At 50.3% G+C, this 26,653-nt stretch overlaps 7 protein-coding genes across 7 annotated transcripts; 3 read left to right on the top strand and 4 right to left on the bottom strand.

The window, feature by feature from the left end:
• Positions 1–621: 621 nt before the first annotated feature.
• EJ05DRAFT_533126 (polyketide synthase-like protein) lies at positions 622–8,746 on the top strand (the record flags this gene model as incomplete). The annotated part of the gene is made up of 5 exons (XM_033749110.1): positions 622–822; positions 890–1,792; positions 1,826–2,522; positions 2,577–7,600; positions 7,659–8,746. The coding sequence occupies 5 exons, from the start codon at positions 622–624 to the stop codon at positions 8,502–8,504; spliced, it is 7,671 nt and encodes a 2,556-aa protein (XP_033597388.1). The 3' UTR covers positions 8,505–8,746.
• Positions 8,747–9,729: 983 nt separating this feature from the next.
• On the bottom strand, positions 9,730–12,218 carry EJ05DRAFT_443013 (uncharacterized protein; the record flags this gene model as incomplete). Its single annotated transcript, XM_033742063.1, has 2 exons — positions 9,730–10,936; positions 11,014–12,218. The coding sequence occupies 2 exons, from the start codon at positions 12,216–12,218 to the stop codon at positions 9,730–9,732; spliced, it is 2,412 nt and encodes an 803-aa protein (XP_033597387.1).
• A 1,320-nt stretch (positions 12,219–13,538) lies between these two features.
• On the bottom strand, positions 13,539–15,057 carry EJ05DRAFT_138513 (uncharacterized protein). Its single transcript, XM_033739210.1, has one exon. It carries the CDS (start codon positions 14,973–14,975, stop codon positions 13,746–13,748), a length of 1,230 nt encoding a protein of 409 aa, XP_033597386.1. The 5' UTR covers positions 14,976–15,057; the 3' UTR covers positions 13,539–13,745.
• Positions 15,058–15,773: 716 nt separating this feature from the next.
• Positions 15,774–17,868, bottom strand: EJ05DRAFT_533124 (uncharacterized protein; the record flags this gene model as incomplete). The annotated part of the gene is made up of 3 exons (XM_033749109.1): positions 15,774–17,294; positions 17,369–17,555; positions 17,794–17,868. The coding sequence occupies 3 exons, from the start codon at positions 17,866–17,868 to the stop codon at positions 16,126–16,128; spliced, it is 1,431 nt and encodes a 476-aa protein (XP_033597385.1). The 3' UTR covers positions 15,774–16,125.
• A 109-nt stretch (positions 17,869–17,977) lies between these two features.
• Positions 17,978–21,415, bottom strand: EJ05DRAFT_456443 (ARM repeat-containing protein). Its single transcript, XM_033742489.1, has 4 exons — positions 21,249–21,415; positions 20,754–21,090; positions 18,340–20,698; positions 17,978–18,289 (listed from the first exon to the last, which is right to left on the bottom strand). The coding sequence occupies exons 2-4, from the start codon at positions 21,020–21,022 to the stop codon at positions 18,257–18,259; spliced, it is 2,661 nt and encodes an 886-aa protein (XP_033597384.1). The 5' UTR covers positions 21,023–21,090; positions 21,249–21,415; the 3' UTR covers positions 17,978–18,256.
• A 99-nt stretch (positions 21,416–21,514) lies between these two features.
• EJ05DRAFT_468733 (platelet-activating factor acetylhydrolase IB alpha subunit) lies at positions 21,515–23,626 on the top strand. The gene is made up of 3 exons (XM_033742881.1): positions 21,515–21,882; positions 21,935–22,100; positions 22,158–23,626. Exons 1-3 carry the CDS (start codon positions 21,845–21,847, stop codon positions 23,337–23,339), a joined length of 1,386 nt encoding a protein of 461 aa, XP_033597383.1. The 5' UTR covers positions 21,515–21,844; the 3' UTR covers positions 23,340–23,626.
• A 182-nt stretch (positions 23,627–23,808) lies between these two features.
• EJ05DRAFT_468730 (alpha/beta-hydrolase) lies at positions 23,809–26,202 on the top strand. The gene is made up of 3 exons (XM_033742880.1): positions 23,809–24,095; positions 24,149–24,359; positions 24,414–26,202. Exons 1-3 carry the CDS (start codon positions 23,886–23,888, stop codon positions 26,045–26,047), a joined length of 2,055 nt encoding a protein of 684 aa, XP_033597382.1. The 5' UTR covers positions 23,809–23,885; the 3' UTR covers positions 26,048–26,202.
• Positions 26,203–26,653: the final 451 nt, after the last annotated feature.

Genomic DNA, 26,653 nt, shown 5'->3' with positions numbered 1-26,653 from the left:
AAACTCTTCTCCACACTCTGGTTGATTAATTTTCACGCCATACATACTATCAAAATTCTCCGAGGATCGTGCAGGGATACGCGGTTAGCTCTTCACCCACGATTTTAGCTCTTTACTTGCTATGTTGGCTCTTCACTATACAATGTTGACTCATGCACCTGAAATTATTGTTAGATCACTAATAAAGTGGGCGGTGGACATGGATGCGCTCGGAGTATTTTCGCAAGTTGGCAGGGGTTGTATGTGCGACGTGAATGTCTGCTTCCGGTGGTAATGTCTATTTGCGGTAGTCATGTCTGTTTGCGATGGATTGGAGACTTATATTATCCTCGCAATGTGCCCGAGGAAGATATTTGCGCTGAGTAGAAATAAGTAATAATACGAGTGGGCAAATGTTTTCAAGAACAATTTCACATCGCACGCGCGTGTAATTTGGCTACGCGTATGTGTGCGTGTGAGCGTGAGTGAATGGACGAGTGCTTGTACGCAACACAACATATATGGCAACTTAACATTCAAGTTAACTTCACGTAGCCCAGTCCCAGTCTGAAACAGCCAGTTCTCTGCTTTCTTCTCTCCCAGTTCCTACATCTCAACTTCCACAAATCTTCAACGTCCAAAATGGTACCTCCATCGCCTAAACCACCATCTTCTCGCCCATTAGCCATTACTGGCTTAAGCTGCCGCTTCGCAGGTTCTTCAAGCACACCATCCAAGCTCTGGACTCTCCTTTCTTCTGGTACAGACGCATGGTCCCCAATCCCAGCCACACGCTTCGACGGTGCGTCCTTGTACCACCCTGAGCAGCAGCGACTAGACCGAGTAAGTCACACTCCTACTCTTAGCGAGATCGATATTATGAATCAACCGATACTAATGAGAAAATTAGCATCATGTACAGGGAGGGTATTTCCTCGACGAGGACATCAGCGCATTCGACGCGCCATTCTTCGGAGTTGCAACGGAGGCGGCGGAGGCCATGGATCCTCAGCTGAGACTCTCGATGGAAGGAGTATTCGAAGCATTCGAAGATGCCGGCTACACACTCGAACGCATGGCCGGTTCAAACACCTCGGTCTTTTCAGGCACATTCGGCCGTGATTATAGTGACCGCCTTATAAAGGACCCCGAAACGCTACCCGCGTCTTACTTCACTGGCAATGGTGCCGCCATGTACTCAAATCGCATTTCGCACTTCTACGACTTGCGCGGGCCCAGCGTCACTACAGATACAGGATGCTCGGGCGGTATGGCGGCTCTGCACCTCGCGGCGCAGAGTATCCGCAGTGGAGAGGCGAAAATTGCGATTGCATGTGTCGCCCACCTGTCCATGAACCCAGACCTAGTGATCGCACTATCGAACCTGGGAGTACTGAGCCCGCAGGGAAAATGTCTACCGTGGGACGAGCGCGCAAATGGTTATGGGCGTGGCGAGGGCATGGCGGTTGTGATACTGAAAGACCTTGATGAGGCACTGCGGGATGGAGATCATGTGCATGCTGTTATACGAGAGTCTGTGATGAACCAAGACGGTAAGACAGGGACTATAACGTCGCCGGCAATGCGAGCACAGCAGGAGCTAATCCGGGATTGCTACCGGCGTGCCGGGCTTAATCTTGCCGATACGGCGTATATCGAAGCACATATGACCGGAACGCCGACTGGGGATCCGATCGAGGCAGAGGCGCTGGCGACTACGTTTGGTGCGTCGAGGGCTCCGGGTAGGCCAGTGTACGTAGGGTCTTGTAAGGGAAACCTGGGCCATACAGAACCCGTAAGCGGGCTGGCAGCGGTCATCAAAACCGCCCTTGTACTGCAACATCAGATCATTCCTCCGCATATCAATTACGAGAAAACTAACCCGGCGATACGTCTGGAAGAGTGGAATCTGAAGTTACCACTTGAGACGACTCCGTGGCCGGCCGGGGCACCATTACGGGCGTCGGTCAATAACTTCGGTTATGGAGGCACGAATGTCCATGTCATTATGGAGGCAGCGCCGCGAACGGCAGCTCTCTGGACCTCATCTCATATATCTAATATAAACGGACAGAAGGGCACAAGTAAAAGTTCTGTCAGCAATGGCATTACAGTCGACATGAGCGAGGACGCTGATGTGTCCCAGTCATACGTAGTTATACTCAGCGCGCGGCACTCGGCAGGTGTCTCGGAAATGGCAAAAAAACTTTCCGTCCACCTTAGAGAGTCACTACGGCAGGATCATAATCTATCCCTTGCTGACGTAGCCTACACTCTTAGCGAACGACGATCTCGCTTCCAATGGTCGACGGCAATTCAGGCAATGAGTGTCGAACAGTTAGCTGAGAAGCTCGAGGACCAACAATTCAAGAGCATTCGTGCCGGTACGCCCCCTCGCATAGGATTTGTCTTCAACGGGCAAGGTGGGCAATGGCCTGGAATGGGTCGTGAGCTCCTTGCTCGTTATCCTGTGTTCAGTGATGCCATGCGCAAGTGCACGTCAATTCTCCAGGAGTCACACGGCGCATCCTGGTCACTCTATGGTGAGACAGCAGCTTGTCCATTCCCATCCCGCATTATACACTAACATATCTCAGACGAGCTGTGCCGCAACGCAGAAACGTCCCGTATTGACGACGCAGAGATTAGCCAGCCCGCAAACGTCGCGCTACAGATTTGTTTGGTGGATCTGCTCAAGTCATGGGGTATAGTACCAGCAGCTGTGGCTAGCCATTCCAGTGGAGAGATAGCGGCGGCATATGCTGTGGGTATGCTCACTGCTGAAGAAGCGCTGGGCGTGGTTTATCATCGCGGCTCGATCGCAGCCAGACACCGAGATGAAGGTGGCTTGAAGGGCGGGATGATGGCCGCGCGACTAAGCGCCAACGAGGCGGAGGAGTATATCAAGGACACATCGACCGGAAAGATTGTGGTTGCTTGTGTCAATAGCCCAGCCAGTGTCACACTCTCCGGCGATCTCAGTGCCCTCGATGAGGTTGCCGTACGACTGGCCAACGACGCAGTGTCTGCAAGGAAATTGAATGTCCCAGTGGCATACCACTCTCATCACATGCAGCAAGTGGCTGAGATATACGAGGATCGGCTGAACAGTAAAGTCGGCAGTAAAAGCAGCATTCCAAAAATCCCATTCGCCTCACCTGTGACCGGTCGCCTCCTCGGTACCGGCGAAGGTCTTGACGCGAAGCACTGGGTCAAGAACCTCGTTAGTCCAGTCTTATTCTCCAGCGCCCTAGAATGCATGGTGTATGGGAGCGATGGGCAGAAGACGCCCAACGGTGCTAGCGATCACACTCCCTGTGTCGATGTTCTGCTCGAGATCGGAGCCCACAATACACTCTCAGGCGCCATCAAGGAGACTTTGTCCCAAACACCCATTCCTTACACCACATGTTTACGACGAAATGCAGACGCTGTTAAGACAATGCAGGCCGCAGCTGGTGATCTTGTGACAAGAGGCTGTCCCGTCGACCTCTATGTTGTCAACCACCCGTCGGGGGAATCTGCCTCCTTCGTTCCAAATCTACCCACGTACTGCTGGGATCACCGCAACACATACACGGTCGAGCCACGCACATCACACCAGAACCGATATCGCCGCTATCCTCCCCACGAACTTCTAGGAAGCTCTGCACCAGGCACGAATAGTCTAGTTCCCACGTGGCGCAACTTCCTCCGCACCACTGATCTCCCCTGGCTATCTGACCACCAACTTGAGTCCAAGACTGTATTCCCCGGGGCCGGTTATGTCTGCATGGCTATCGAGGCCGTACGGCAGCTCAAGATGTCTGCTGGAGCAAAGCAAGATCCGGCGGCGTACCGTCTGCGCGATGTCGATATTCAGAGCGCCCTTGTGATTCCTCCGGACGCAACAGGCGTTGAAGTTGTCTTCACGCTCCGCGATTGTAGCGATAAGGAGTTGGACTACAGGGGATGGCACGAATTTGAGCTGTTCTCCATTGGTCCAAACGACGCCTGGTCACGACACTGCATCGGCTTCGTCTCCACCGAAGATATATTGCCTAGTAAGACTACGTTCCCGGGATCAGATGATGCCATCAATGGCGTCAGCCCCCACGTTCCAGAGAACCAGGGAGAGGTGGTTGATGCAGAAGTCGTCTTTGACAGTCTACGGCGGATGGGTATATACCATGGCCCGACGTTCCGGCACCTGGATGCGAGTCGTATCCTTGGTCTAAAATCTACCACTACGTTTAGACTGTCTGCAGAAGCACAGAATAAACACAATGAATACGTCCTACACCCAATTACTCTGGACTCCATCTTCCAGACTTGTTATTTTTCACTGCCCAGAGAGGCAAGAGAAGGTGCCATGATGGTTCCGCGGTCCATTGGTAGCATGACTGTCCCACGAGGCCTTTTACCAGAGACTGGTAAGCCTCTAACGTCAACTGTGGAGTTACAACGCTGTCGCAAAGATGCCGGAATATTTGCAGGAACAGTTACCATGGAGCCGAAGCATGACCAACTTGGCCTGGCATTGGAGATAAGCAACTTCCGTGTGCAGAGGGTCGCCGCCGATGAGGAGCCCACAGATAACGTATTCCGAGCCCATTCTCAGGCGCGATGGGAGCTTGACGTGCTTCACCGTGTACCCCAAGCTGTGAAGGAGTCAATGCAGATAGCTCTCTCGGAAGCAGAATTAGCTGATGAAAGGTCATATCGCGAAGCTGCGTATTACCTAATGGTTGAAGCGCTTACTGAGCTTCAGTCGGAGGATTCTGAGACATGGCAGTCGTATCATAAAAGGTACTTCCAATGGATGAAGGCCATCACTGTGGCGGTGGAAACAGGGCAGCTAGAAAACGGACACGGGCTTCGGGCAAGCGCCTGGACTTCAACCTCTCAGACACACCGGGAAACGTTATTAGACGCCGTGGCCAAGAAGAACGCCGGTGGACGACTTCTCGTGGACATAGGGAGACATCTTGCCCAGATCATTCGAGGCGATATCAACGCATTGGAAATTATGACAGAGGGTGGTCTACTCGAACGCTACTATGCCGAGACACCCCAGTTCAACCATACCTATCAGCACCTGCGAAGGACACTGGAGCTCTATGCCGTCAAGAACCCTGGTGCAAGAGTCTTGGAGATTGGCGCTGGTACTGGCGGTGCCACTACGTATGCTCTGGCAGCCTTTAGTGCGAAAGACGAGAGACGAGCAACGAAGACATTGGTCGGCCACTACGACTACACTGACATCTCCAGCGACTTCTTTGCCGCAGCAAAAGAAAAGTTTGCTCATTGCAGAAGCAAGATGGATTTTCGGAAACTGAATATTGAGGCCGACCCGATACAACAAGGCTTTGATGCTGGAACTTATGACCTGGTCATCGCGTCGCAAGTGTTGCATGCCACAGTCAGCTTGAGAAACACATTAACAAATGTGAGAACGCTTCTCAAGCCTGGAGGCAAGCTGATCTACCTGGAAGGAACACAGCATAGCATCAATTTCGAGCTCATTTTCGGGACTCTACCAGGCTGGTGGCTGGGTGAAGAGCCCTACCGCCAGATGAGTGCTATCGCTAACGTACCGACATGGAATAAGGTGTTGCGATCAAGCGGATTCACCGGGGTCGATTTCAACATTCAGGATTGCGTGCATACAGAAGTTCAAGTCAGCAGCCTGATAATGAGTACCGCATTTAAAATGCCCACATTCCCCTCTCGCATCTCTATCGTTGGAGATCGAGATGCTCCACCAAACTGGCATAGGGAGCTCGCTACCACACTGTACCACAAGACCGGGACATCGCCACACATTGAATTTCTCGAAGATGTCCAGCCAGATGAGAAAACTCTGTATATCGTCACCGTCGAAATGAGTAGGTGCCTGGTCAGCTCGATGGACCAAAAGACCTTTGAGAAATTACGGCATCTCTTGGTGGATGGCATGGGAATTCTTTGGGTTGGACGTGGTGGATTTATTGATGCCGAAAAGCCTCATTGGGGATCGATCTCGGGTCTTTTGCGAACGTTACGGCGAGAAGACACGAACAAGCGATGCGTGCATCTCGACTTCGACACCAACACGAATCCTTGGGGTCTAGAAACAGTGCAGCACATCATGCATGTATTCGAAGAGTCATTAGACTATTCCACCACTGACAGTGACATGGACTGGGAATATGCAGTCAAAGACTCGGTGCTGCATGTCCTCCGATACTATCCTGATGAAGCTCAAGATGTGGCGAACAGCGGACAAAAGTCCTTGGCCGAGCCTCAGCCGTGGCGCGTACCAGGAAGAGACTTGCAGTATCAACTGCCCGAGGGATCCATTGATTTGCTCGACCATATCGCCTTCCACGAGGTACCTGATGCAAATGATGACCTTCCGTATGGCATGATTGAAATCGACACCAAGGCCTTCGCACTGAACTTCCAAGATCTCATGCTAGCACTAGGCTTTGTGAAGGAAGTGATGACCCTTGCACACGAAGCTGCCGGAGTCGTTAAGCGCCTGGGCCCTGGAACAGACCGGAGCGGTCTCAAGGTCGGTGATCGTGTCTGTGGTGCGTTTCGTGGCGGTTTCGCCAGCACTAGCAGAGGATGGTGGGAGAATATGATCAAGGCTCCAGACGAATTATCCTGGGAGGAAGCAGCAGCTTTCCCGATTGTCCACCTCACAGTGAACATCAGTCTTGTCTACACCGCACGACTGCAGAAAGGTGAACGCATTCTCATTCATTCCGCTGCCGGTGGTGTTGGTCAGGCTGCTATTATGTGGGCGCAGTCTATTGGTGCAGAGATATTCGCAACCTGTGGGACCAAAGAAAAGAACCTCCTTTTGCAGGAAAGCTTTGGTATCCCAGCTGACCATATATTTTCGAGCCGAAACACCTCTTTCGTAACTGGGGTCATGAAAGCAACGGATGGTAAAGGTGTCGATGTAGTTCTCAACTCCCTAGGTGGACCGCTGCTGAAAGCGACCTGGCAGTGTCTCGCAGACTTTGGTCGGTTTGTCGAAATCGGCAAAATCGACTTGCATGCAGCGAAACGACTCGACATGTCGCCCTTTGCGAGAAACATAACTATGTCTGGAGTCGACCTAATAGCTTACAGCGAGTTGAAGCGAATGGTGATAGCCGACGCTTACAAGGATATCATGAGACTATATCATGCTGGAAAGTTGAGACCGGTTGTTCCCATCACAACATTTAGTGTTACCGACATGGGCAAGGCCATGAAGTTCATGCAAGGGGGAACACATACTGGTAAGTTGGTAATCCATGTGGAACCCAACAGTCTCGTCAGTGTAATTCCTCGTACACCAGTCTTGGAGCTTGATAAGATGGACTTCAGCCATCTGGTCGTTGGGGGTTTGACTGGTATTGGAAATACCATCGTCATGAGATTAATCGATAAAGGGGCCAAAAATATTGTGGCCGTTTCACGTAATGCCGTTTCCCACCGGAACGCGGCAGCGCTTCGGGAGATGGCACAAGAGCATGGCTGTAGGCTGCTTATCCAGAACTGCGATATTGCAAACGATGAGCAATTACTTCAACTTGTGCAGGACTTGAGAGAGAAGGACATTCCACCTATCGGAGGAGTTGTTCAAGCTGCCATGGTCCTTGATGTAAGCAGCACTGAGTACTTCCCACCCTACTTGATGACTCCTTCTTACAAGCCTACAGGATACAGTGCTTGAGCGGATGACATACGAGCAATGGCAGAATGGTGTAAGACCCAAGATTGCTGGAACGTGGAACTTGCACAATCTTTTACCTGAATTGAACTACTTTATCATGCTTTCTTCAGGTACTGGCATAACAGGCAATCCATCACAGGCAAACTACGCAGCAGGAAACACATTTGAGGACATGCTTGCTCGCCACCGCACCCAAGCCGGCCATCCTGCACTCTCAATCGATCTAGGGGCTGTGGACGACGTTGGATACGTGGCGGAGCAGGGCGAAGACGTGATGAAGCGTGTAGGCACAGCAGTATCGGCCATTAGCCTCTCTGTGGATCACGTAATGCGCCTTGTCGAGGGTGGTATCACGAATCCGCTCCGTCGAGATCAAGCGCATAGCCATACCATCACGTGTTTCCCACAGTATGCGGCCCTTCCCGATGATCGAGGGATTAAGGGCGACAAACGATTCGGCACACTGAGGTTAGGCGATGACGATATATCACCGACCGACATTCAATCCCCATCGGCAAGCCGTGTACAAACGCTCATTCGAGAGTTTGTTAACACAGGGCCGACTATGGCCGAGCCAGAAGCCAAACAGCTTGTGCGAGAGTTGTTGTCAGCTGAGATTGGGGAGCTATTCAACATAGACCCAACAGACATTGATCCCGCCGTTCCCTTGACACACCATGGTGTAGATTCACTGGTCGCTGTGCGATTCCGCAATTGGATCAGCAGTGAGGTCAAGGCGCGGGTCACTATCTTCGAGATCTTACAGTCGGCTTCATTAGTGGAATTTGCGGGGCTGATATGCTCTCGGAGTAGTGTTCTCTCAAGGGTATAGGATGCGAAAGCGGCGGGTACTGGGAGATACTTGGTGAGGGCGATGTGTGAACGTATCTTGCGGCGCGATACGACTGCTTACCCACAAATTGTGGCTGTTCACATGTTATTGGGGAGCTCAGATAGTGAAAGGTAGGATTTCTTCTCAACAGCATTCATCTCTACTACGTCATGTATTAAATTAGACGGTCTCCAGATAGTTTGTAATTGATACCAGAGTGGATGCTTGAATGCATAGAAGAGAAGAACGACGGGTGCCCATCGGATATGATGCTATTGAAAGTCTACTTTTGTTTTCGCCTCCGCCTCTACACTCTACATTCGTGGGCAGCTTGTTTCTCTGTATGTCTACCCTTCTCATTTCATATGCTCCGAGACTGATGATGATTGATCTCTTGTTTGCCCGAAACAAGCTGATGTCAGCCAGAACTGTCTTGCATCCGAATGCATGCGCTGACATAGAATCGATACCAAAGTCGTCAGGAAGGGGGGTTTCTCTGAATGATCCTCCTCACTCAGATCCTGGCCCCGGGTTCTGTCTGTTCTATACGCGTATATACCTCTACAGGAGTCTAACTCGAGGTGGGAAAGTCTGCAGAAATGATCGCCAGTTAACCACCATAGACCGCGGGTCTATAACTCATCGAGCACGAGACGGTGCATATTTAGATACAGAAGTGCTTGCTACGTAAAATCTATGTGCAACTCCACATTATAGTGCCAAGTAGATGCACTTCTGATATCCCTAGGACGCTTCGACTCTTAGCTGCAGTACCCTTGTACAAGCTACCTTTATTGCAGGACGTCACCGCTAATAGGAGCAGCAGTGGAGTACTAAAACAAACTTCGTAGATCTGGCGTTCAGTGTGCTACTTCGGTAGCGAACGTAACTGTTGCTGCGACTGCATTGCCACGTGTTGTTACAGGTGGCTGCTTAGTAATCATCGCATCCTACGGAGGCGTGCGTTTGGGGTCATGACAAACTTATGTATGTAAACACAGCTGCAGGTGCTTGGGTGCATTCACCGATGTAGTCACTGATTGCTGATCGGAACGACATGTATGCACAGGGAGGAAATCATGACGAGACCAGTACTGCAGACGAAATATGACATGCGGATAACTGAAGCGGATCCAGTGGCACTTTGTTGTCTTCTAGGAGACGCCAGATGCCAGTGAGATGCGACACAGCGGGGACGATTTGCAAGCGCTGTAACACCTCGATCTCACCTTTTCCTCAACAATGTCGCTATCATTGTCTTCCCGAGAAAAACTAGAAAGCCAAGGAAACGGAGAATAGAAAGCACAGCCGTCGAATACAGCAGAATTCGGAAATAGATTGGCGTACGTGTCTTGGACGCCAAAGGCACACCCGCCGCCTGGAATCGATCTGTTGTGACGATAAGGATGAGGATGAGATTAGACAGCAGCCACGAATACACCAAGCCCGTGCGGAAGCTCTTGTATGAGTCATCTACGGGTTTGGCTTCCTTTCCGGGGGCACTCTTGGCCTTGGGCGGTGCAAGCGCTCGAAGTACGACATTTTTGAACTTCATGTCGATATCTTCCTGCTCCTCCACAATTTCCTCTACGACGTTTGCCTCGCCAGCTATCGTTTGAGCTGATGGTAATTTGTCGGCTACATCAGAGCCTTTGGTACCCCAGCTGACATCATGCCAATTGTTGAAGGCATACACCATGAGGATGTTGATATACGTCGACATGAGTACAAGGTATTGCGGAAATGAATGGAACATATGCCAAGGATCAAGATATAGGATGGATGCCACGAAGTTGAGCCCATAGATAGTCACGATGGCGATCAGTATTAGACCGGCAACACCTGTCCCCCCTCCGAAGAAACTATTGAAGAAGGCCCCTAGAGAATCAAAGGATATCTGCTCGGTAATTGGTGCTGCACTGAAGGCTCGGTATACGAGGTATCCCGTGAGGAGCAAGATGTACGTTTGTATGATACCGAAAACGATGAAAGATGCAACGTACGTGTACCGCGATCCCTTCGGACGGTTGCCGAGTGCTAGGATGAATTGAAGAACGAGGAAAGCAACATAGATCCAGCCAAGGATCACGTTCAGGACCGGCGTAACCTTGTCGCCGAAGGGCCAGCCGTGGTAATTTGTAATGGGTTGTGGCGTGCCGACGAGTTCCATGATGATGGTCGTTGTGAGGTAGTAGCCGGCGAGCGAGAACCACGTAAACACCACATTCAGGAAATTGTAAAGGAGATGTATGTGCAGGAAAGCAAGTCGTACGATGCTGTGGCCAGACGAGTAGAGACGAGCAAAATGCATCATAGAGTAAAGGGATGCAGCGAAGGATCCATTCAGCCACCGTCGACGTTGGCCAATAAACTCTGCAACACCATCCGGGACATCCGTTTCACCCTTGGATGATTTGACGTAGCCAAGGTGCCTATAATTCAGAGATACATGTCAGCCAAACCCATATTGTCAACCTGCATCGTCTACAACCAGCATCTGCCGACTTACCATTTCTGACCGGCTTTGGCGACAAGCTCAAAACAAAGGATGCGATCCTCAGCAAGGAACATGTTCTTCTTAAAGATGTTCATTCCGTCAATGCCCTTGTGACCGAGCTGTTTCGATAAGGTATGATCCCCATGAAAGTACTGTTCCAATGGTCGACCCATGATAGCCCGGAAGCGATAAGCCGAGAACGCACCCGGGAGGACACTAACATAACCGAATGCGCTTTCTAATGGCTTGTCGAGAATATTGGAGATCTTGTATTCGAAATTCTGTATGGCAACCAGCGGGTTCAAAAGGGCCTTGCCACCTTCCAGCATTGCATGAATTTCGCCGCAAGCACCACCTAGATCCCGATCATTGTAGAATGACTCCCATAGTGCTCGTAGTGAGCCCGGCCCAGGCTTTGTGCCTGCATCTATGAGAATGGTAACTTCTGGATTTAGGATCCTCCCGAAAGCGTTGAACAACCATCGGTGTGAGTTGATTTTTTTACTGTTTTTCTGCTTCAGACAGAAGATGAATTGAACAGGTGGCAGATTCGTACACGCACTGCCCTTGTCATTCCTAGGTTGAATGAGCTCTTGGTCCGGCGTAACAGACAATGGGCTGGTGTATTCAAATATGTGTGCAACAGTCTCATTGCCATTGACATCCTTCTTAAGTACGCCATCTTGATATATTCCGATTGTCGCCAAGACGTCAAAGACTTCAGTGTCGACATTATTAATTCCATCAAACACAAGACAGACGACAATCTTCTGCCACGCAGGCCCTCCGACATGCCAGAACTTTGATTTTGTGTTGCAGATGTCGCGGATATTGCGCATTGTTCCGTGTAAAGTTCGCGCAAGGAGAGTCTTGTCTTCATTATAATAGGTGATTGCAATGAGGAGCTCGGTGTGGCGGTTGTAGGTCTGTGGTCGGAGGCTGTACCCGTTATTGAGCGTGAAATCGTTCGGATCGCAAGTAGCAGCTGTGTAGCGCATTTGTGTGAATTCTTCTTGGACAGCGCCCTCGGAATTGCGGTATTGTAGCTCTACGGCATTCTTCACAGCGCTGGGCACTGGGTAGTCGATGCTAAGGACGTTTTTCTGGCCCAGCTTGACCCTACGCGTTCGCGAGCGCTTGACCCCTGGGCCGCTCTCTGCAAGAATATGTGGCTGTTGTCTTTGTACCCAGCTGTCGTCCGAGCTCGTAGAGTGCATGAGTTGTGGGCGGTAGCCAAAGCTACCTCTGAGTGCTTGTCCAGTGCCAGGGTCTCTCGTCCAGTTCGTAACAGGCGCATACGTCTCTCTGAGATCGTAGCGGGAATCTCGAATGGAGTATCGGGGGCTATCCGAATGGGCCAATAATAAATTCTGAGCATATTCATCTTGTAGAGTTGTCAGTGTGTCTGGTATGGACTGCGACGTGTGGCCACCCTCATCTTGGTACTAAAGCCAAGTCAGTCAGTTGGTGATTACTTTCGGCGCCACAGGGTTCACACGTACGTAGGGCGTGTGACTTAAATCTTGCAGTTCCTCGTCGACTTGGAAATTCTGATGACCCTGTTCTACAGGCATATCGCCAAGTTGGGATGGATAGTGAAGCAAGAGAGGGCAACGAAGAATGGCGAAATAGCAGAATTTGCGGTGTTTCTAAATATGGGGTGAAGCCTACAATGAGAGGTAGTTTTAATATAGCAAAGTGCGTGTGGATAGTATGGAACTTCTCAAGAGAAAAAATGGTGAAGGATGCGGTACGACAAGTCGACATAGTGACAGGCATCAGAATCATTTTACCAAAGGCATCCTAGGCGCAGGCGCAGGGACAGGGACAGGGAATGTTATGTTCTGCCATGACGAGCTTGACACAGGGTTGTTTGCATTCACGGCGTATCCACTCTGGAATGCAGTGGACAGCTGGCTGCTGCTGACGTTTCCGGCGCAGTGAGAGGGATACATTGACATGAGAAAAGAGCTGACTGTAGCTCAGCGAAGAGCCAATTTTGTCATTGCATTTCTTAAGATCTTAGATATGTTGTGATGATGTTGGTGCAGTGCAAGACGGACAGGAATGCACAGGTAGTGGTACCGGGCAATAGGTTGTCAGAAGAGCTTGGCATTGACTCACGTGATCACGACCGTCTACGTGATCCGCATGATCTGCAGCAAGCCATAAATATCCAGATTGGTATAAACTTAACATGCTCATGCTGCTCTAACTGCCTGGCTTTTGAAGGCTCTGGCTGGTTCTATGTATCGCGCACAAACGACTGTATTGATGCATCTTTGTTTCAGGACAGATACCAGCGGAGGAAACAAACGACAGGGCTATGATCTCCTGCTGCCCACCGCCCTCCGCCGTGAGTGTTTCAGTCTAATTTTAGCGTTGCAGTTTTGATGGACCCATGCCGTGGACGCCAGTGGACCAACACCAGTATCAGCACCAGCACCAGCACCAATGAAAACGTGATGTCCCGGACCAGCCATCGCTCAAATCCTGCTCTCATAGCTGTGCTGGCCGTAGCAGGTATTAATAGTAGTCAGTCAGCCCTACACGCATATGACGCTATACGGTAGCATTGAAACATTATGTTGTAGGCTCGACACTTCCCTTTTCTAGCCTAGGCTATGGCGCTAGTAATCGTTCCAGATTTGAAAGGTGTCGTTTTATCTGAACATGCTTTAAATTAACAGTGTCTGTTAATCCATACTTCCGCAGGTTTGCACTATGATATTTATGGTCTCAATTCAGGTAATTGGAGCTGTCGTGTTTTGCAGAAGGCTCTTGAGCCTAGTCTCGGCTTGAAGACGCTCTGAATTTCCTGACGCTGGGCCTGAGATTGCAGGAAAGCGCGGCCACGGCAGCCAAGAAGTAAGAGAGCCAGATCCAGATCGCCCATGAAGTCGTGGCTTTCCTGGCCCTGAAGACGAAGTAAAGACCAGCGGATCGGCCAGTGTGAGAGGCTCTGCAGTGGGAGTGTCAAAAGAAAGCTGTTTGGAAGCCGTTGCTGGCGATATCAACGCCGTAGACGGCGTGTTTTGACACTCATTTCCGGTTTTCGTGACATACTGTCCATATTTTTTAGAAGAAGAAGCCTCGCCCACAAACGTGCTTTCACTTGCATCCCCTTCGCCCTCAGACCAGTGTCCAACTTGTTTCCCCGTAATGATTTCTTTCAAGCTACCGTAAGCCGAGTTCTTCCCTTTGCCAGATTCACTGCTGGCCTTGCTCCCACCAGCTAGTCTTTCACTACTACTTGACGCCTCAGGCACAGCAGTCAACGTCCCCTGCGTCATCCGCCACCCTTGCCGTCCGCCGTGCTGTCTTCCTATCCAGCTGGGCTCGCTTTCTCGAATCTCGCCCTGAGGTGGTATATGTGCTTCGTGTTCATCTGCCAAGCTCATCCTGCTGCGCGCACATATTTCGGCAATTGCATCGATGGCGCTTTGTATCTCGGGTTCAACAGCTCTTAACACAGCGTCGAAGCTGAACTCATTCGTAGGTGGCAAGTGACTCCGTCGAGACATGTTGCGCGGTATTGTTGTCGGATGTGGGCTTCCGTTTCGTGAAGAGCCGCGACTGCCCATGTACGTACGAACGACTACCGGTTGCGAGGACACAGTTGTCGACGACCCGGCGGACTTCGCTCGCTGGTGTTTCGTCCCAAGCGGTTGTAGAACAGCGGTAGATTCGTTATAAGATGAAAATTGACCCGCGACATGCCTTGGCCTGGAGGGGATTGAGGTTACGCTCCAATGGCTACTCAGCCCACTCAGACTGCTCATACCACTTGAATGCCCGTGTCGTGCTGTATTAGATCGTACCTCTGCAGTGACTGTCAGTGCAGGTAGAGCTCCAACATTCCGTGCGGGGAAGTGGGTGCCACTGAGCTTGGAGGGGGACATGCGCAGATAAATTGGGTTTATCGCAAGATCAGAGGCATCAGCATGGCTCTGAAGAGTATTATTGGGATGCATAGTTGACACAAAACGGAATTGTGGGTATGGTAGAACCCGAGAAGCTGGTTATGTTGACATGATGTGCTGCATTCATGACTTGAAGAAGATACGAAGGGCGCGCCGATCGCGGTTGGGCTAGCCCGGATCCGGTTCTATCCGTCGTTTTCCTGAACCTGAGTCGCTAGCACTAGTGCACGCGTGTTCTCTCTCCCATCTTTCTACCTAGAGCTCTTTCTATACCTATTCTAAGTGTATAGGAGCTTTAAAAAGTAGATATAATAAGTAATTAAATATATTTCTATCCTTCTATAAGGTTATCTTATTCTTATAAGGTCTCCTTAAAGGGATAGAGAAGAATTTTAAAAGGTTCTTAGAAGAGGGCCCGTGCGAAAACTACGTTAGGTTCTAGGAAAACCACCTTCCTCCTCTCCTCTAAGAAACTAGACCCTCTTATTATAGAATAGATTAGGGGGTATAGAGCTTAAAAAATATATAGGATTAATCGCCTTACTTTACTCTATAAGTCTATATAGATATTTTATTATATAAACCCTTATATAGAGGTAGAGAGGTGGGATAGCTATCTAATAGAGGTGTGTGAGTACATGCGTGAAATTGAAAAGTGCTAAGCCGACTCAGGTTCTAAGGAAATGACAGATGCATTAGTCCATGAATAGAACTATCAGGGCTCTGGTTCCGATTGGCTATTACGAATACGGTGGCCTGTGTTCAATCTTCTCCTCACCTTTAAAAATCCTCTCACTGACTTATGAATCTGGAAGGCATGATGAACAAGCGTGAAGGCTGTAGAGGTTTGTGTGGAAGCTGTTGGGCTTGCTATTCGGGTTTCAATATACATATCCTAGATCAGACTAGGACAGATGACACTTTATAACACAACAAAAGACAGCATATGGGGGACAGGACATGCTACCTTCCCTGAACTCTGAAACAGTACTTGTATCTTCTGATCGCCAAGACACGCGAGATCTGCACAATAGTAACATAGCAGCGATGATCATGTTCTCTCCCTGTTGATTGCACTATTAAATAAGCTCTGACTCGTTTTACTTCTCTATGCAGACCTCAGACGCCTCGCTGTGAATCCCCGTTGATAGGCATGCCTTCAAGATGTTGTTGCAATAGGTTTAGCCTTCACATATGCTCCTCACTCATCATCTTTCTCTTCCTCCTCTTTGTCCTTTTTCCTCTCTTTTTTCTTCTCCCGCTCCTCTCGAAGAGCTTTCATGACTTTCTCGTCTTTTTCGTCCCTCTGTTCGTCCCACTCGACATCGTATTCATCCGCAACCGCCTTGATTTCCTTCCTCAGGGCATTACCCTCCTCGATCAGGTGCTGCCATTTGTCCACATCAAACCCTTTTGACGAGTACAACTTTTGCTGCCGCCGTGAGATGGTGATGTTCATCGCCGATCGATAGGACACCTCGCGGTTGTGATACAAGAACCACACGTAACCCCCAATCAGCGTCGAAAGACCCACGAGATATGTTACGGGCTCCATCGTATCCCATCCCAGTTCCGTCGCAAACGTCAACCACGAAACTACACCCCACCATCCACATAGCCCGAAGAACCCGCTGAACGCGACACGTTGCGCATGGCGATGCGCGATATGATCACACTCATTTTTCAAATCCGCCAGAGTGCTTAATTTCTTCGCAGTCTTCCGCAAGCGCATACGCAAATAGTAAGTGCGATCACCGAAACTTGGTACGCCGACGCGAATATCTGCTGGCGCTCCCTCTATCTCGACGGCGAACTCTTTGCCGCGCGCAGCATCTCGAATAAAGTCGCCAATCTCGGTGCTCGAGGACCAGCGCACAAACTTGCGCTCGTGCGAGGATGAGTTTTCGTGGCCGAGGCCGGAGTAAGATTCAACCCCACCCTCGCCGGGACCACCTCGAAGTTTATTGGCAATCGTGGAGTCTTTCTTGTTGATCTTCCCGGTGCGTTCTGTCTTGCCATCAATCTTGATCTCATCGGCTTTTTCGAGATGTTGGGCGTCATCGTCTTGTTCGTCGGTGCGCTCTTCTTCGGGTTCTTGTTGCGTGGCTTCTCTGTTAATCTTTTTTTTGTGTTCGATGGCACTGTCGGTAGAGTCTTCAGCTCGGAAGTAGACAGCTGGAATTTTCTCTTTGTTATCGATTTCAAGAATTGGAAGTTCAGACTGTATAAGGCGTTCTAGATAAGAGAGAGGTTGTTGGGGATGAACCAAGAGTGCAAGAGGCTCGACATCTTTGCGATCTGTGTTTACGTCCTTCGTCGTTAGGGGAAGAATCAACTTTAGCATTCGCGATGGCGTGGTTAAAAGTTTCCCTATCGTAGACTGTTAGCTTTCAAGCAGAAATGGCAGATGGCGGGGGAAGAGGAATTCGCCCACGAAATCATGCCTTTCGTCATAGCTCCAGCACTCCTTTGACGTGCTACGGGGGCTTTATCCGATCCTTCTCGGTGCCATGGTGTCCGTATCTGCTTCTCCTTACTCGCGACAACAGCTTCATGGTAGTGGTTTTTCTCTTCATCCGTGACGTTTTGGCTGAGATTGGCAGCTGGTTGCGAATAAGACGAGTCGTGAGGCTCAGAGATGAGAACGATTTGCGAAGATGCGAACGTTCTCGCTGGGGTGCGTCGCGGACCGCAGGTAGCAGTTCTGCTTTTAATATGTGTATGGCCTGAGTGCAGTCCAGTTCTGAAACACAGGAGCGTTCGTGGAACGGCTCGTGTACAAGATATCATTGTGGTTGAAAGGAGATCTCAGTAGACGGAGCTGCTAGATTTGGTCCATCATTAGGAGACAATGGGTCGCATTGTAGACCGTGGCGGATAAGGAGTGACGGAGCCATGAAGCGGTTTGGAGTTGGGATTCCACCTCGAATATTGTGACGCGCATTGATGACGTCGGTGGTGGACCGACTGCCCGGGGGTAGGTAAGTCACTACTATCAAGCCTAGAGTTCCACAGCTAAGGCAATGAGGCAATGAATTGTCACCAACTCGAAAAAGGTTAACAAATTCAAAATAAGCTCTGTGGACGGTCCTAAATCCTAAGACCAACGCCCCAGAAAAAAGTATTGGTATAATGCTACTCCAGCGCTCTACCAGGTTCGGCACCATCTGAATGCTACAAGACGACACCAGATGTCAGTCATTCGGAAACGGAACAAACAAAAAGCATTTCCCTGTCATACAGTTTGTCCGACGCTCTTCATCACCATCCATACATCATTCGTCGACCCTAACGCCAGCGCAAATGCCATCATAAACGCAAGACCTCTTGAACTACTGCCCTTGATTCCGAGCAGCTTGCTTTGCCTGAAATCCCGTTAACTGGTATGTCGATCGTGTAAACCGTTGTAACTGACCTTCATCAATGCTATTCTCTCCTTGAGGTTCTGAGTGACTTCTGCAGCCCTCTTCCAGCTCTCTGCGCCGTTTGTGCTGGCGCCCATGTCTGCAGGAGATGCTCTACCACCAGAGCTAGACGAAATGGAGGCAGATGCTCTAAATCCTGAACCTGAACCGCGTAGCGGACTCAGCTTCGAAGATCTTCCATCACTAAAGTTCTCCTTACCTTCCCCTCCAGGACTGGCAGCGCCTGCTCCTCCGTAAGTCCTGCTGGCACGGTACCGACCTACAGCGGCACCTTCATAACCACTGTCACCAAAACGACCACCAACAGATCCATTCATACCAGTGTCAGACAGAATCTGCTCACTTGCATCGTATGGGGCAGGAGAGGTTGCGCGGATCTGTCGGCTGAGCTCGCGTTTCAAGCGGTCTACTTCCCGCTGCTGAGTGGCCACGAGCTGCTCGGCAGCGTCAGCATCAGACCTTGCACGTACCAGCTGTGTTTCCTTGGCTTTGATGCTTAGCACATCGCGTGTATGATCCTCAATGAGCTGAGCGTTTTGATTTTGAAGCTCGTGTATTTGTGACGACAGTCTGGTACGATCCGATCTTAGGTCTTCCGTCTGTTTCCGTAGGCGTTCAACCTCCATTCGGAGTTCATCAAGTTCGGCTCGGTCAGCAGCTGCGAGTCCCGAGACCACAGGAGGTGGTGGAGCCTCGGATACTGCTGGCTTACCAAGCGGTCTCCCTGCCAGACCTCGACCGAGACCAAATTTAGGTGCCGCTGGGGGTGCATAATCCTCCTCCTCCGGGCTAAGCTCGCGAGTCGCGGGGGCGCCAATAAAGCCCTGCCGTTTAGGTGAAGCTGTCGAAGTGCCTGGCAGAGGTAGGCCAGGTGCCTTCTTTGCAAGTCCAGGTGCCCTTAAACCTGACGGCGCTGTGAGACCTGACTTGGGTGGACCTAGTTTTGACACCCCAGGGCGGCTGGTCGGTTTCGGTGCTAGAGGCGCTGTATCTTCAGCTGGAGGTGCTGCAGCGGGCGTTGGCTTTTTCGCCATAGGTTTTTTGCCAACCGGCCTCTTGCCAGCTGCAGCAGGTGCCGGCTTTGGAGGCACTGCAGCTTTTGGCTTGTACTTAGCCTTAACTTCAGCGGCGTCGTGATACTCCTTTATCTTGGTCTTCCGGATCTCATCAAGTCCCTCGAGATGTGCGTTCATGATGCGGTCACCCATGATTTTCCAAAGAGTACCAAGCACTTCTGCGCCGGCATTTCGCTGAACCTCCTGACTCTCGGTGAGAAGCTTGGTTGAAGCATCTGCAATGGACTTGACTTGAGCGAGTTCCGGCGCGGCTTTCGTGCTCTTCAAACACCGAATGAGGAATTTTGTCGACTCCAACTTTACCTGGGGATTCTTATGTTTGAGGAACTCTAAAATCTCTTCTAGGCAGTCATTAAAACTTGTCGATGCAAACACGGCGTCCAAAGCCGAGCCGATGGCATCAGCCACAGCTTGTTTCTTCTCTTTGAGTCTTTCCATCATGGGACCCATAACAGTGGATCGGTACTTCGCGAAGCTACGTCTCAGTCCCCGGCCGAAGAGTTCAATACAATTAGCTGCCACTGTAACGACCGCAATATTGGCATCCTTCATCGATTTGGCGAGCCCCCGCATGATATTGTCAAAAGGACCTTCTTCCATTTTTTGTACGTTGATTGCAGTGTGAAGTTCGTCGAGGGCTTCTTTCCTATCTTTCCACTTGGACGAGCCTAGTCTCTCCTCGAAGTCCTTAGGTACCTTTGGCATCACATCTACTGCTAGCTCGAGGTCCTCGGCCTCTTCAGGTAGTTCGTCCTCATAGCCCTCGTCACCGCCACCTGGACCTGCGACTGCAGCTGCTGGCGGGGGAGCAGCTTGTTGAGTCCGGAGCAGTCGTTCTTGTCTCGGAGTTGGCTCATCTTTTACTTTCTCGAACAATTTATCGAGGTCCTGCTGCTGCACGGGCTTGAGATCATTCCAGAATAATGGCTTCATTGAGTCCTTGAGCCACCTGTAAAATTCGACAGTGAGCTCTTGTGCGGCCGCTCGTACATTTTTGTCCGCATGTCCGTACACCTTTGGAAGCACTTTCAGGGTCTGCTTAGGATCGATAGTTTTACACCCATAAGCGTGATAAGCAGCAGTGAGAGCGCCTAGAGTTGCAGCGATGACCTTTGGTTGCTTATGCGAAAGCAGGGCGAGGAGCTCTTCAATAATGGGATCTGCCTTATCAAGCTCGATATATAGTAATATAGCCTCTTGTGCTCTTTGCTTTGCAGCAGGTCGTCCTGTGAGACCTTTTTCGACAATGGGTGCAATGGTCTCTTTCCTTGTCCTGCTTATTATCAGTACGCAGCTATCGACTGGATCCTATAAACCCTTGTTCCTACCTCGTGCAGCCGTCCTTGCCCGCGATCTGAAGAAATGAGCACAGTGCAGCCAAACCTTCCTGTTGTGCCGCAACATTTGAATCTGCTACAACTCCCTTCCAGATTCCCGAGTCAGACACAAATTGTCTCACTAGTGGATCATTCTCTGTCTGGGCCACATCAAAGGCTTTGGTGGCAGCTTCATATCCACCTTTTCGAGCTTTCCAGTTCTTATGTATGAACTGGTCTGACAGAGGAAGTTGACTGAAATCATCCTCACCATCCGCCATAGTTGCGACGAACTGTTGTGAGGGTAAAGGCGGACGAGGCGGGGTTTTCTGTGGGCTTAACCGGAGTCCTGATAAATGTCTTAGCGGCCTGAATATAAGACTCTTGTGCATGACTGCGACACAGCAAAGCAGGGTACAAGGACGAGTTACTTTGCCCTCAACACATCCGCTTGAATAGCGAGATCGCATTGCGCGCGAGGAAGTAACGGCTTGGGGTTCGACGTACTGTACGAATGAGCAACGGCCTGGATCCTTCGCTCAGTACTCTTATTACCGGAATCGCGAGCGAAGGTTCAATAGCACCAGAGGCGCACTCTTAGGGATAAGTTGGGTATGAGTATAGAAATACGGAGTGTCGTTGGGTTGTTTGGTGGAGTAGCAAAGAGGCTTAAGCGTGGTGTTGACAAAAGTCGCTTGACCCTGGTTTCGCGGCCAACCCAACTAACAAAATCGCACCCAACCAGCGCAGGGGGGAGGGGGTATCCATTCAACGGTTAACGTCATCTGCTCCCTTCTCTTGTACTGCCCAATTTCGCCCTTCCACATACATGTTCTGCCCATAGCTCTTCTGTCACATACGACATTCACTAGTTCACTGACGAGCTGGCATTGTTGTCTGTCGCGTTTGTGCAGGCAGGTGCAGATATATCCGACCGTTTCGCGTCGTCGCGAAGCGGTTGTCCACCCCACTCATAGACCGCCTCCGGTCTGGTCAACGACACCACAGACTACACATCCTCCGACTGTCTTCGTTTGAAGTAGTCACTGCATCCACGTCTCTCTTCTTTTCTCGAGGCATGCCAATAGGTTGCGGGACCAAGCATGTCCCAGCTACTAACGTCGCGGCAAGCCGAAGAGCTGTATGTTTTGGTTGTGATTCTCCTAGTAACAATACTTACTAACCACATTTAGGCACAAGGCAATGATCGCATATCTTTCGGCTACTGGACTCAACAAGACGGCAGCGACGCTACGAGAAGAGATAGAGATTGGAGATACATTCGACGATGTCACGAGTAAAAAGTATGAGGGCTTGTTGGAGAAGAAATGGACGAGCGTTGTGAGGCTCCAGAAGAAGGTTTGCAAAATCCACGTAGCGCGGCTATAAAGATATCTAATTACCCGAGTCGAACAGATTATGGATCTGGAATCGCGCAGTGCCACACTACAGAAAGAATTAGACTCTGCAACACCAACGTCACTCATGCGCCGAAATCAAGACCCTTCTGCCTGGTTGCCGCGATCACCCGCGCAACACACCCTACAATCGCATCGTTCGCCAGTCTCCTGTGTCGCTTTTCATCCCGTATTCTCGTCTCTTGCGTCCGGGTCTGAGGATACAACAATCAAGATTTGGGATTGGGAACTTGGAGAATTGGAACGGACTGTTAAAGGACATACGAAAGGTGTCCTAGACGTCGACTTTGGAGGCCCAAGAGGAGGTACGCTATTGGCATCATGTTCTTCAGATCTGACGATCAAGCTATGGGATCCGTCAGACGAATACAAGAATATACGGACTCTTCCTGGCCATGACCACTCCGTGTCCAGCATACGTTTTGTCCCCTCTGGAGCAGCAGGTGCACCATCTTCTGGGAATCTTCTGGTCTCGGCTTCACGCGATCACACACTGAGGATATGGGATGTTACAACGGGATACTGCGTCAAGACGATTCGAGGTCACTCTGACTGGGTCCGAAGTGTTTGCCCGTCATTCGATGGTCGCTGGCTGCTTTCTGCAGGAGTAGATCAGACAGCAAGACTATGGGACGCACAATCGGGAGAGGCCAAAGTCACGTTTCTCGGCCACGAGCACACTATCGAGTGCGTAGCTCTGGCCCCACCAGCATCATATAAACATCTAGCATCTCTTGCTGGCTTAAAGAAAGCACCGGCCAGCTCATCATCTGCTGAATTCCTTGCGACGGGCTCAAGAGACAAAACCGTCAAAATATGGGATGGACGCGGAACGCTAATTAAAACTTTAGTGGGCCATGATAACTGGGTACGAGCACTTGTTTGGCATCCTGGTGGCAAATATCTACTGTCTGCCAGCGACGACAAAACGATCCGATGTTGGGATCTAGACCAAGAAGGGAAGTGTGTTAAGATAGTCGCAGATGCCCACGGCCATTTTATCAGTTGCATGCGGTGGGCTCCAAGCCTCTCTAAAGATAGTGCAGCAACTACTAATGGCGACACGAATGGAGCCAATGGAACTCCATCAAAGAAAGAAGATGCTGTGGGTAAAGTACAAATCCGGTGCGTCATAGCCACAGGAAGCGTCGACTTAAATGTTCGATTATTTGCATCATGAGCACACAGGCGGGTTTCCATGGAGTTGGTGGTTTATGTTACCCTGTCGGCCAATCTCATGGCATACCCCAAGGCGTTGTTTTCTGCAAGCACAACATCGTTATAGGCTTTTTGCGTCTACAGCATAGGAGGCTGTCACGAATATACGTTCGCCAAAATATTACTGAGATAGTAACAAGATGGACGGATGGCCTTTGTACATAGATGAGTCGTCCGGAAAATATCACGTGAAGCATTGAAGAAAGCATTCGTTTGTTTGCAAGAGTAAATTACCAATTATTGGGAAGCAATTGTCCGCAGCTTCGTATGCATATTTGTTTTGCTACTCCTGCTTCGAGAGAATTCCAGCGCTGATTAGTCGATGATTTCCTACAACAGCGTAGCGCCAACTACAGTTCTCCACCTGGGCACCTTGACTTGCCCCCTGTCGACATTCCGCCTCCGCCAATCTAATAAAGAGTCGCTGCCCACTTCTGACACCTCACCTCTTTTGCATGACTCTCCGAGAAATACCAATGAATCATCATACCAAGACATCCGACTACTGATGGACTCAGAGAAGACGAACCTGTTTCTGTCGGAGACGGCCCGCATTCACAATGTCGGGGCTGCGCTGACCACGGACCGATCGCAAAGAAACCGGGCGGTTCGCTTAGTTGCTGCAGTCCTACTGGGACTGATGACTATCGGGCTCTGGTTATGGAGTAGTATGAACTACGCCATTGAACAGTCGCCAAGATATCCTGATTTTGATAAGGTAGGTCAAAGTCACCATATCAAACACCACATGGAAATCTAATTCGTAGACAGATAGAAGCAAGTGCAACCCTCAAGTGGTATCCTTGTCATGAAGAACTCGGTCCACGATTTTTGTGCTCCAAACTTCGTGTGCCCATGGATTATCATCGCCCGCTCAATAAGTCTGGCAGCCCTCATGTCGACTTGGCACTGGTAATGTATCCAGCCAGGTCATCTAGTGATGTCCACTGGTCCAGGACTCCGATGCTATTCAATCCTGGAGGTGAGGGGCTTTCTTGGCCACATCGATTAGAACACTTAATAACCAGGCGAATAGGTCCAGGAGGTTCCGGTGTAGAATTTCTACTAGGAAGGGCGCCGCAACTTCAACAGATTGTTGGAGACGACTACGACTTAGTTTCTTTTGATCCTCGTGGCATAGGCTACTCGCGTCCCACTGCTGACTGCTTTGCCTTTCCATCGAACGGCAAAGTTCCCTCGAACGATGATCGAGCATATGGTGATTCGCAGCGCGTACTGTATACCAACGAATTGGCCGGCCACGGACTCTTCAACTACAGTAGCCGCTCTACACTGGACATTGATAGCCGTAATAGGGCCCTGGGTCAAACTTGTGCCGAAAAGGATGCAATCCAGGGAGAAGACAGCCTTCTTCGTCATATAGCCACCCCAAATGTCGCCCAAGATATGGTTTCCATCATCGATGCCTGGAAGGACTGGCGTCAAACTCAATGCGCGAGTCACAGGTCTAAGTCTGGATGCTGCGAGGACGAGGAATGCATCGTCTCTGCTCATGAGGACCCTGAAGGCAAACTTGTCTATTGGGGCTTCAGCTACGGCACTCTACTTGGGGCCACATTCGCCGCTATGTTCCCAGATCGGGTGCATCGCATCATCCTTGATGGCGTAGTGGATGCCGACCACTACGTTAGCCCGACGTGGAGTGAAAGTATTGTTAACACCGATGACATCGTGAACCAATTTTGTCACTACTGCTATGAGGCCGGTGTCTGGTGCGACTTGTATCGCAAGGGCGACTCTGAGGCAGATATATGTGCCCGCATAGACATAATCTTCCAATCATTGAAGGACAGTCCAATTCACGGCGTAGACCCGGTGCGCCATGTTCCTGCGCTCATCGAATACCCGAGGGTGAAGAGTATGCTTTTTATAGCACTCTACGCACCAATTCATAATTTTCCGTACATTGCAAGCTATCTGAACACTATCTTTCTGGTATACCAAGAACAAGGGTTCCCGTCTACGCCTTCGGTTCAGCACGCACCTAGCCTCGCTGTCGGGGTTGACTCACAATTGGCCATCATGTGTGGCGACAAGCGATACCCTCTCAACGACACGATACCCATTCTTGAGGAGCGCCACAGAAAGATTGCTGAAACGTCCAACTTTGCTGATGTCTGGATGACACTGATGGATACCTGCTCTGGATGGAGCATACCCAGCAAGGATCCCCCTATGCGCTGGGACGATCATCCCACAAAGAAACCCAAGCCTATCAAAACACGCTTCCCATTACTATTCCTGTCCAACACTTTTGATCCCGTGACTCCTCTCGTCGCGGGTAACCTGATGGCCCGGAAATTTGTTGACGCCGGTCTCGTCGAGCTGAAGACTGAGGGCCATTGCACTCTCGCCGCAGTTAGCAGATGCATGACGACCAAGATCCGCGATTACTTGAGCCGGGGTAAAGTTCCCAGCGCACCAGGAGAATTCATAAGCCATGACTGGGAGACGTGTGAAGCCGATGAGACACCGTGGAAACCATACGAACCCATGTACGGTCAAGAGGGTACCAGAAACGCAACGACCGACAGGGAAATGTGGGAGATGCACAAGACGATGAACTCGTGGAAGCAACTCCAGGAGTTTGCGAACACGAGGGGAGACTTTGGATACGGGAGGAACCGACTTCCTATCCTTGGGTTGTAATTAGGTGGAAGTATGAGATCGCATACCTAGAAATACACAGCTCCAGGATCTGTATGTCTGGGGTAATTAGCCATATAAGCCAGAATCCCGGTGATTGCACTACCTCACGTGTAAACATATACGCACAGGCTCGTGTGCTACCGCACTCTTTCATTACACAGTCTGCGCATCATTGTCGTTTTAGTGAGATGAACCCTCATACAAGTGAGGTGCCTATGGATGCGGTAGTCTGTAAGCACACTATCCGTCGAAAGCAGGACACACGCAAAACGGTGTCTGTCTCATCGCGTCAACAACGATACCAATGCCACTCACCACACCCTACAGAATGCGCCTGCGAAGATTGCAGGTTTCCTTTCCTCGGTACGTTACGTTTGGTAAAGAGTGCGATCGTTCATTCGGGCGGGACTGACGGGCATCACCCATGTATCCCACTGTGCTCAGCGGCTGCAGGAATCTATGAGGCAAGAATTAGTTGGCATCCGTCTGTAGCTTTTTCAGCGCGACTCTTGGCACGCGTCGCGCGCGTAACACACCACTTTTTCTCTTATTCTTAAAAACCGCTATTTCCTTTAATAACCCTAATATTAAGCCTCTAGAAGATAT

The sequence above is a fragment of the Pseudovirgaria hyperparasitica genome (genome assembly GCF_010093815.1).
Source record: "Pseudovirgaria hyperparasitica strain CBS 121739 unplaced genomic scaffold EJ05scaffold_15, whole genome shotgun sequence".
NCBI classification, from domain to species: domain Eukaryota; kingdom Fungi; phylum Ascomycota; class Dothideomycetes; order Acrospermales; family Acrospermaceae; genus Pseudovirgaria; species Pseudovirgaria hyperparasitica.
The sequence above is the reverse complement of the archived record's forward strand: the minus strand, read 5'-3'. Positions and strand labels throughout refer to the sequence as shown.

What these genes read in the sequence shown, in the direction of transcription:
- EJ05DRAFT_468730 (XM_033742880.1), top strand. Translation starts at nt 23,886, where the DNA reads ATGGACTCAGAGAAGACGAACCTGTTTCTGTCGGAGACGGCCCGCATT. An exon ending in GATATCCTGATTTTGATAAG is followed by an intron (nt 24,096 to 24,148) that starts GTAGGTCAAAGT and finishes ATTCGTAGACAG; the next exon opens with ATAGAAGCAAGTGCAACCCT. An exon ending in GATGCTATTCAATCCTGGAG is followed by an intron (nt 24,360 to 24,413) that starts GTGAGGGGCTTT and finishes CCAGGCGAATAG; the next exon opens with GTCCAGGAGGTTCCGGTGTA.
- EJ05DRAFT_468733 (XM_033742881.1), top strand. Translation starts at nt 21,845, where the DNA reads ATGTCCCAGCTACTAACGTCGCGGCAAGCCGAAGAGCT. An exon ending in TCGCGGCAAGCCGAAGAGCT is followed by an intron (nt 21,883 to 21,934) that starts GTATGTTTTGGT and finishes AACCACATTTAG; the next exon opens with GCACAAGGCAATGATCGCAT. An exon ending in TTGTGAGGCTCCAGAAGAAG is followed by an intron (nt 22,101 to 22,157) that starts GTTTGCAAAATC and finishes CGAGTCGAACAG; the next exon opens with ATTATGGATCTGGAATCGCG.
- EJ05DRAFT_456443 (XM_033742489.1), bottom strand. Translation starts at nt 21,022, where the DNA reads ATGGCGGATGGTGAGGATGATTTCAGTCAACTTCCTCTGTCAGACCAG. An exon ending in GGCAAGGACGGCTGCACGAG is followed by an intron (nt 20,699 to 20,753) that starts GTAGGAACAAGG and finishes GATAATAAGCAG; the next exon opens with GACAAGGAAAGAGACCATTG. An exon ending in AGAGAATAGCATTGATGAAG is followed by an intron (nt 18,290 to 18,339) that starts GTCAGTTACAAC and finishes ACGGGATTTCAG; the next exon opens with GCAAAGCAAGCTGCTCGGAA.
- EJ05DRAFT_138513 (XM_033739210.1), bottom strand. Translation starts at nt 14,975, where the DNA reads ATGCATCCCAATAATACTCTTCAGAGCCATGCTGATGCCTCTGATCTT.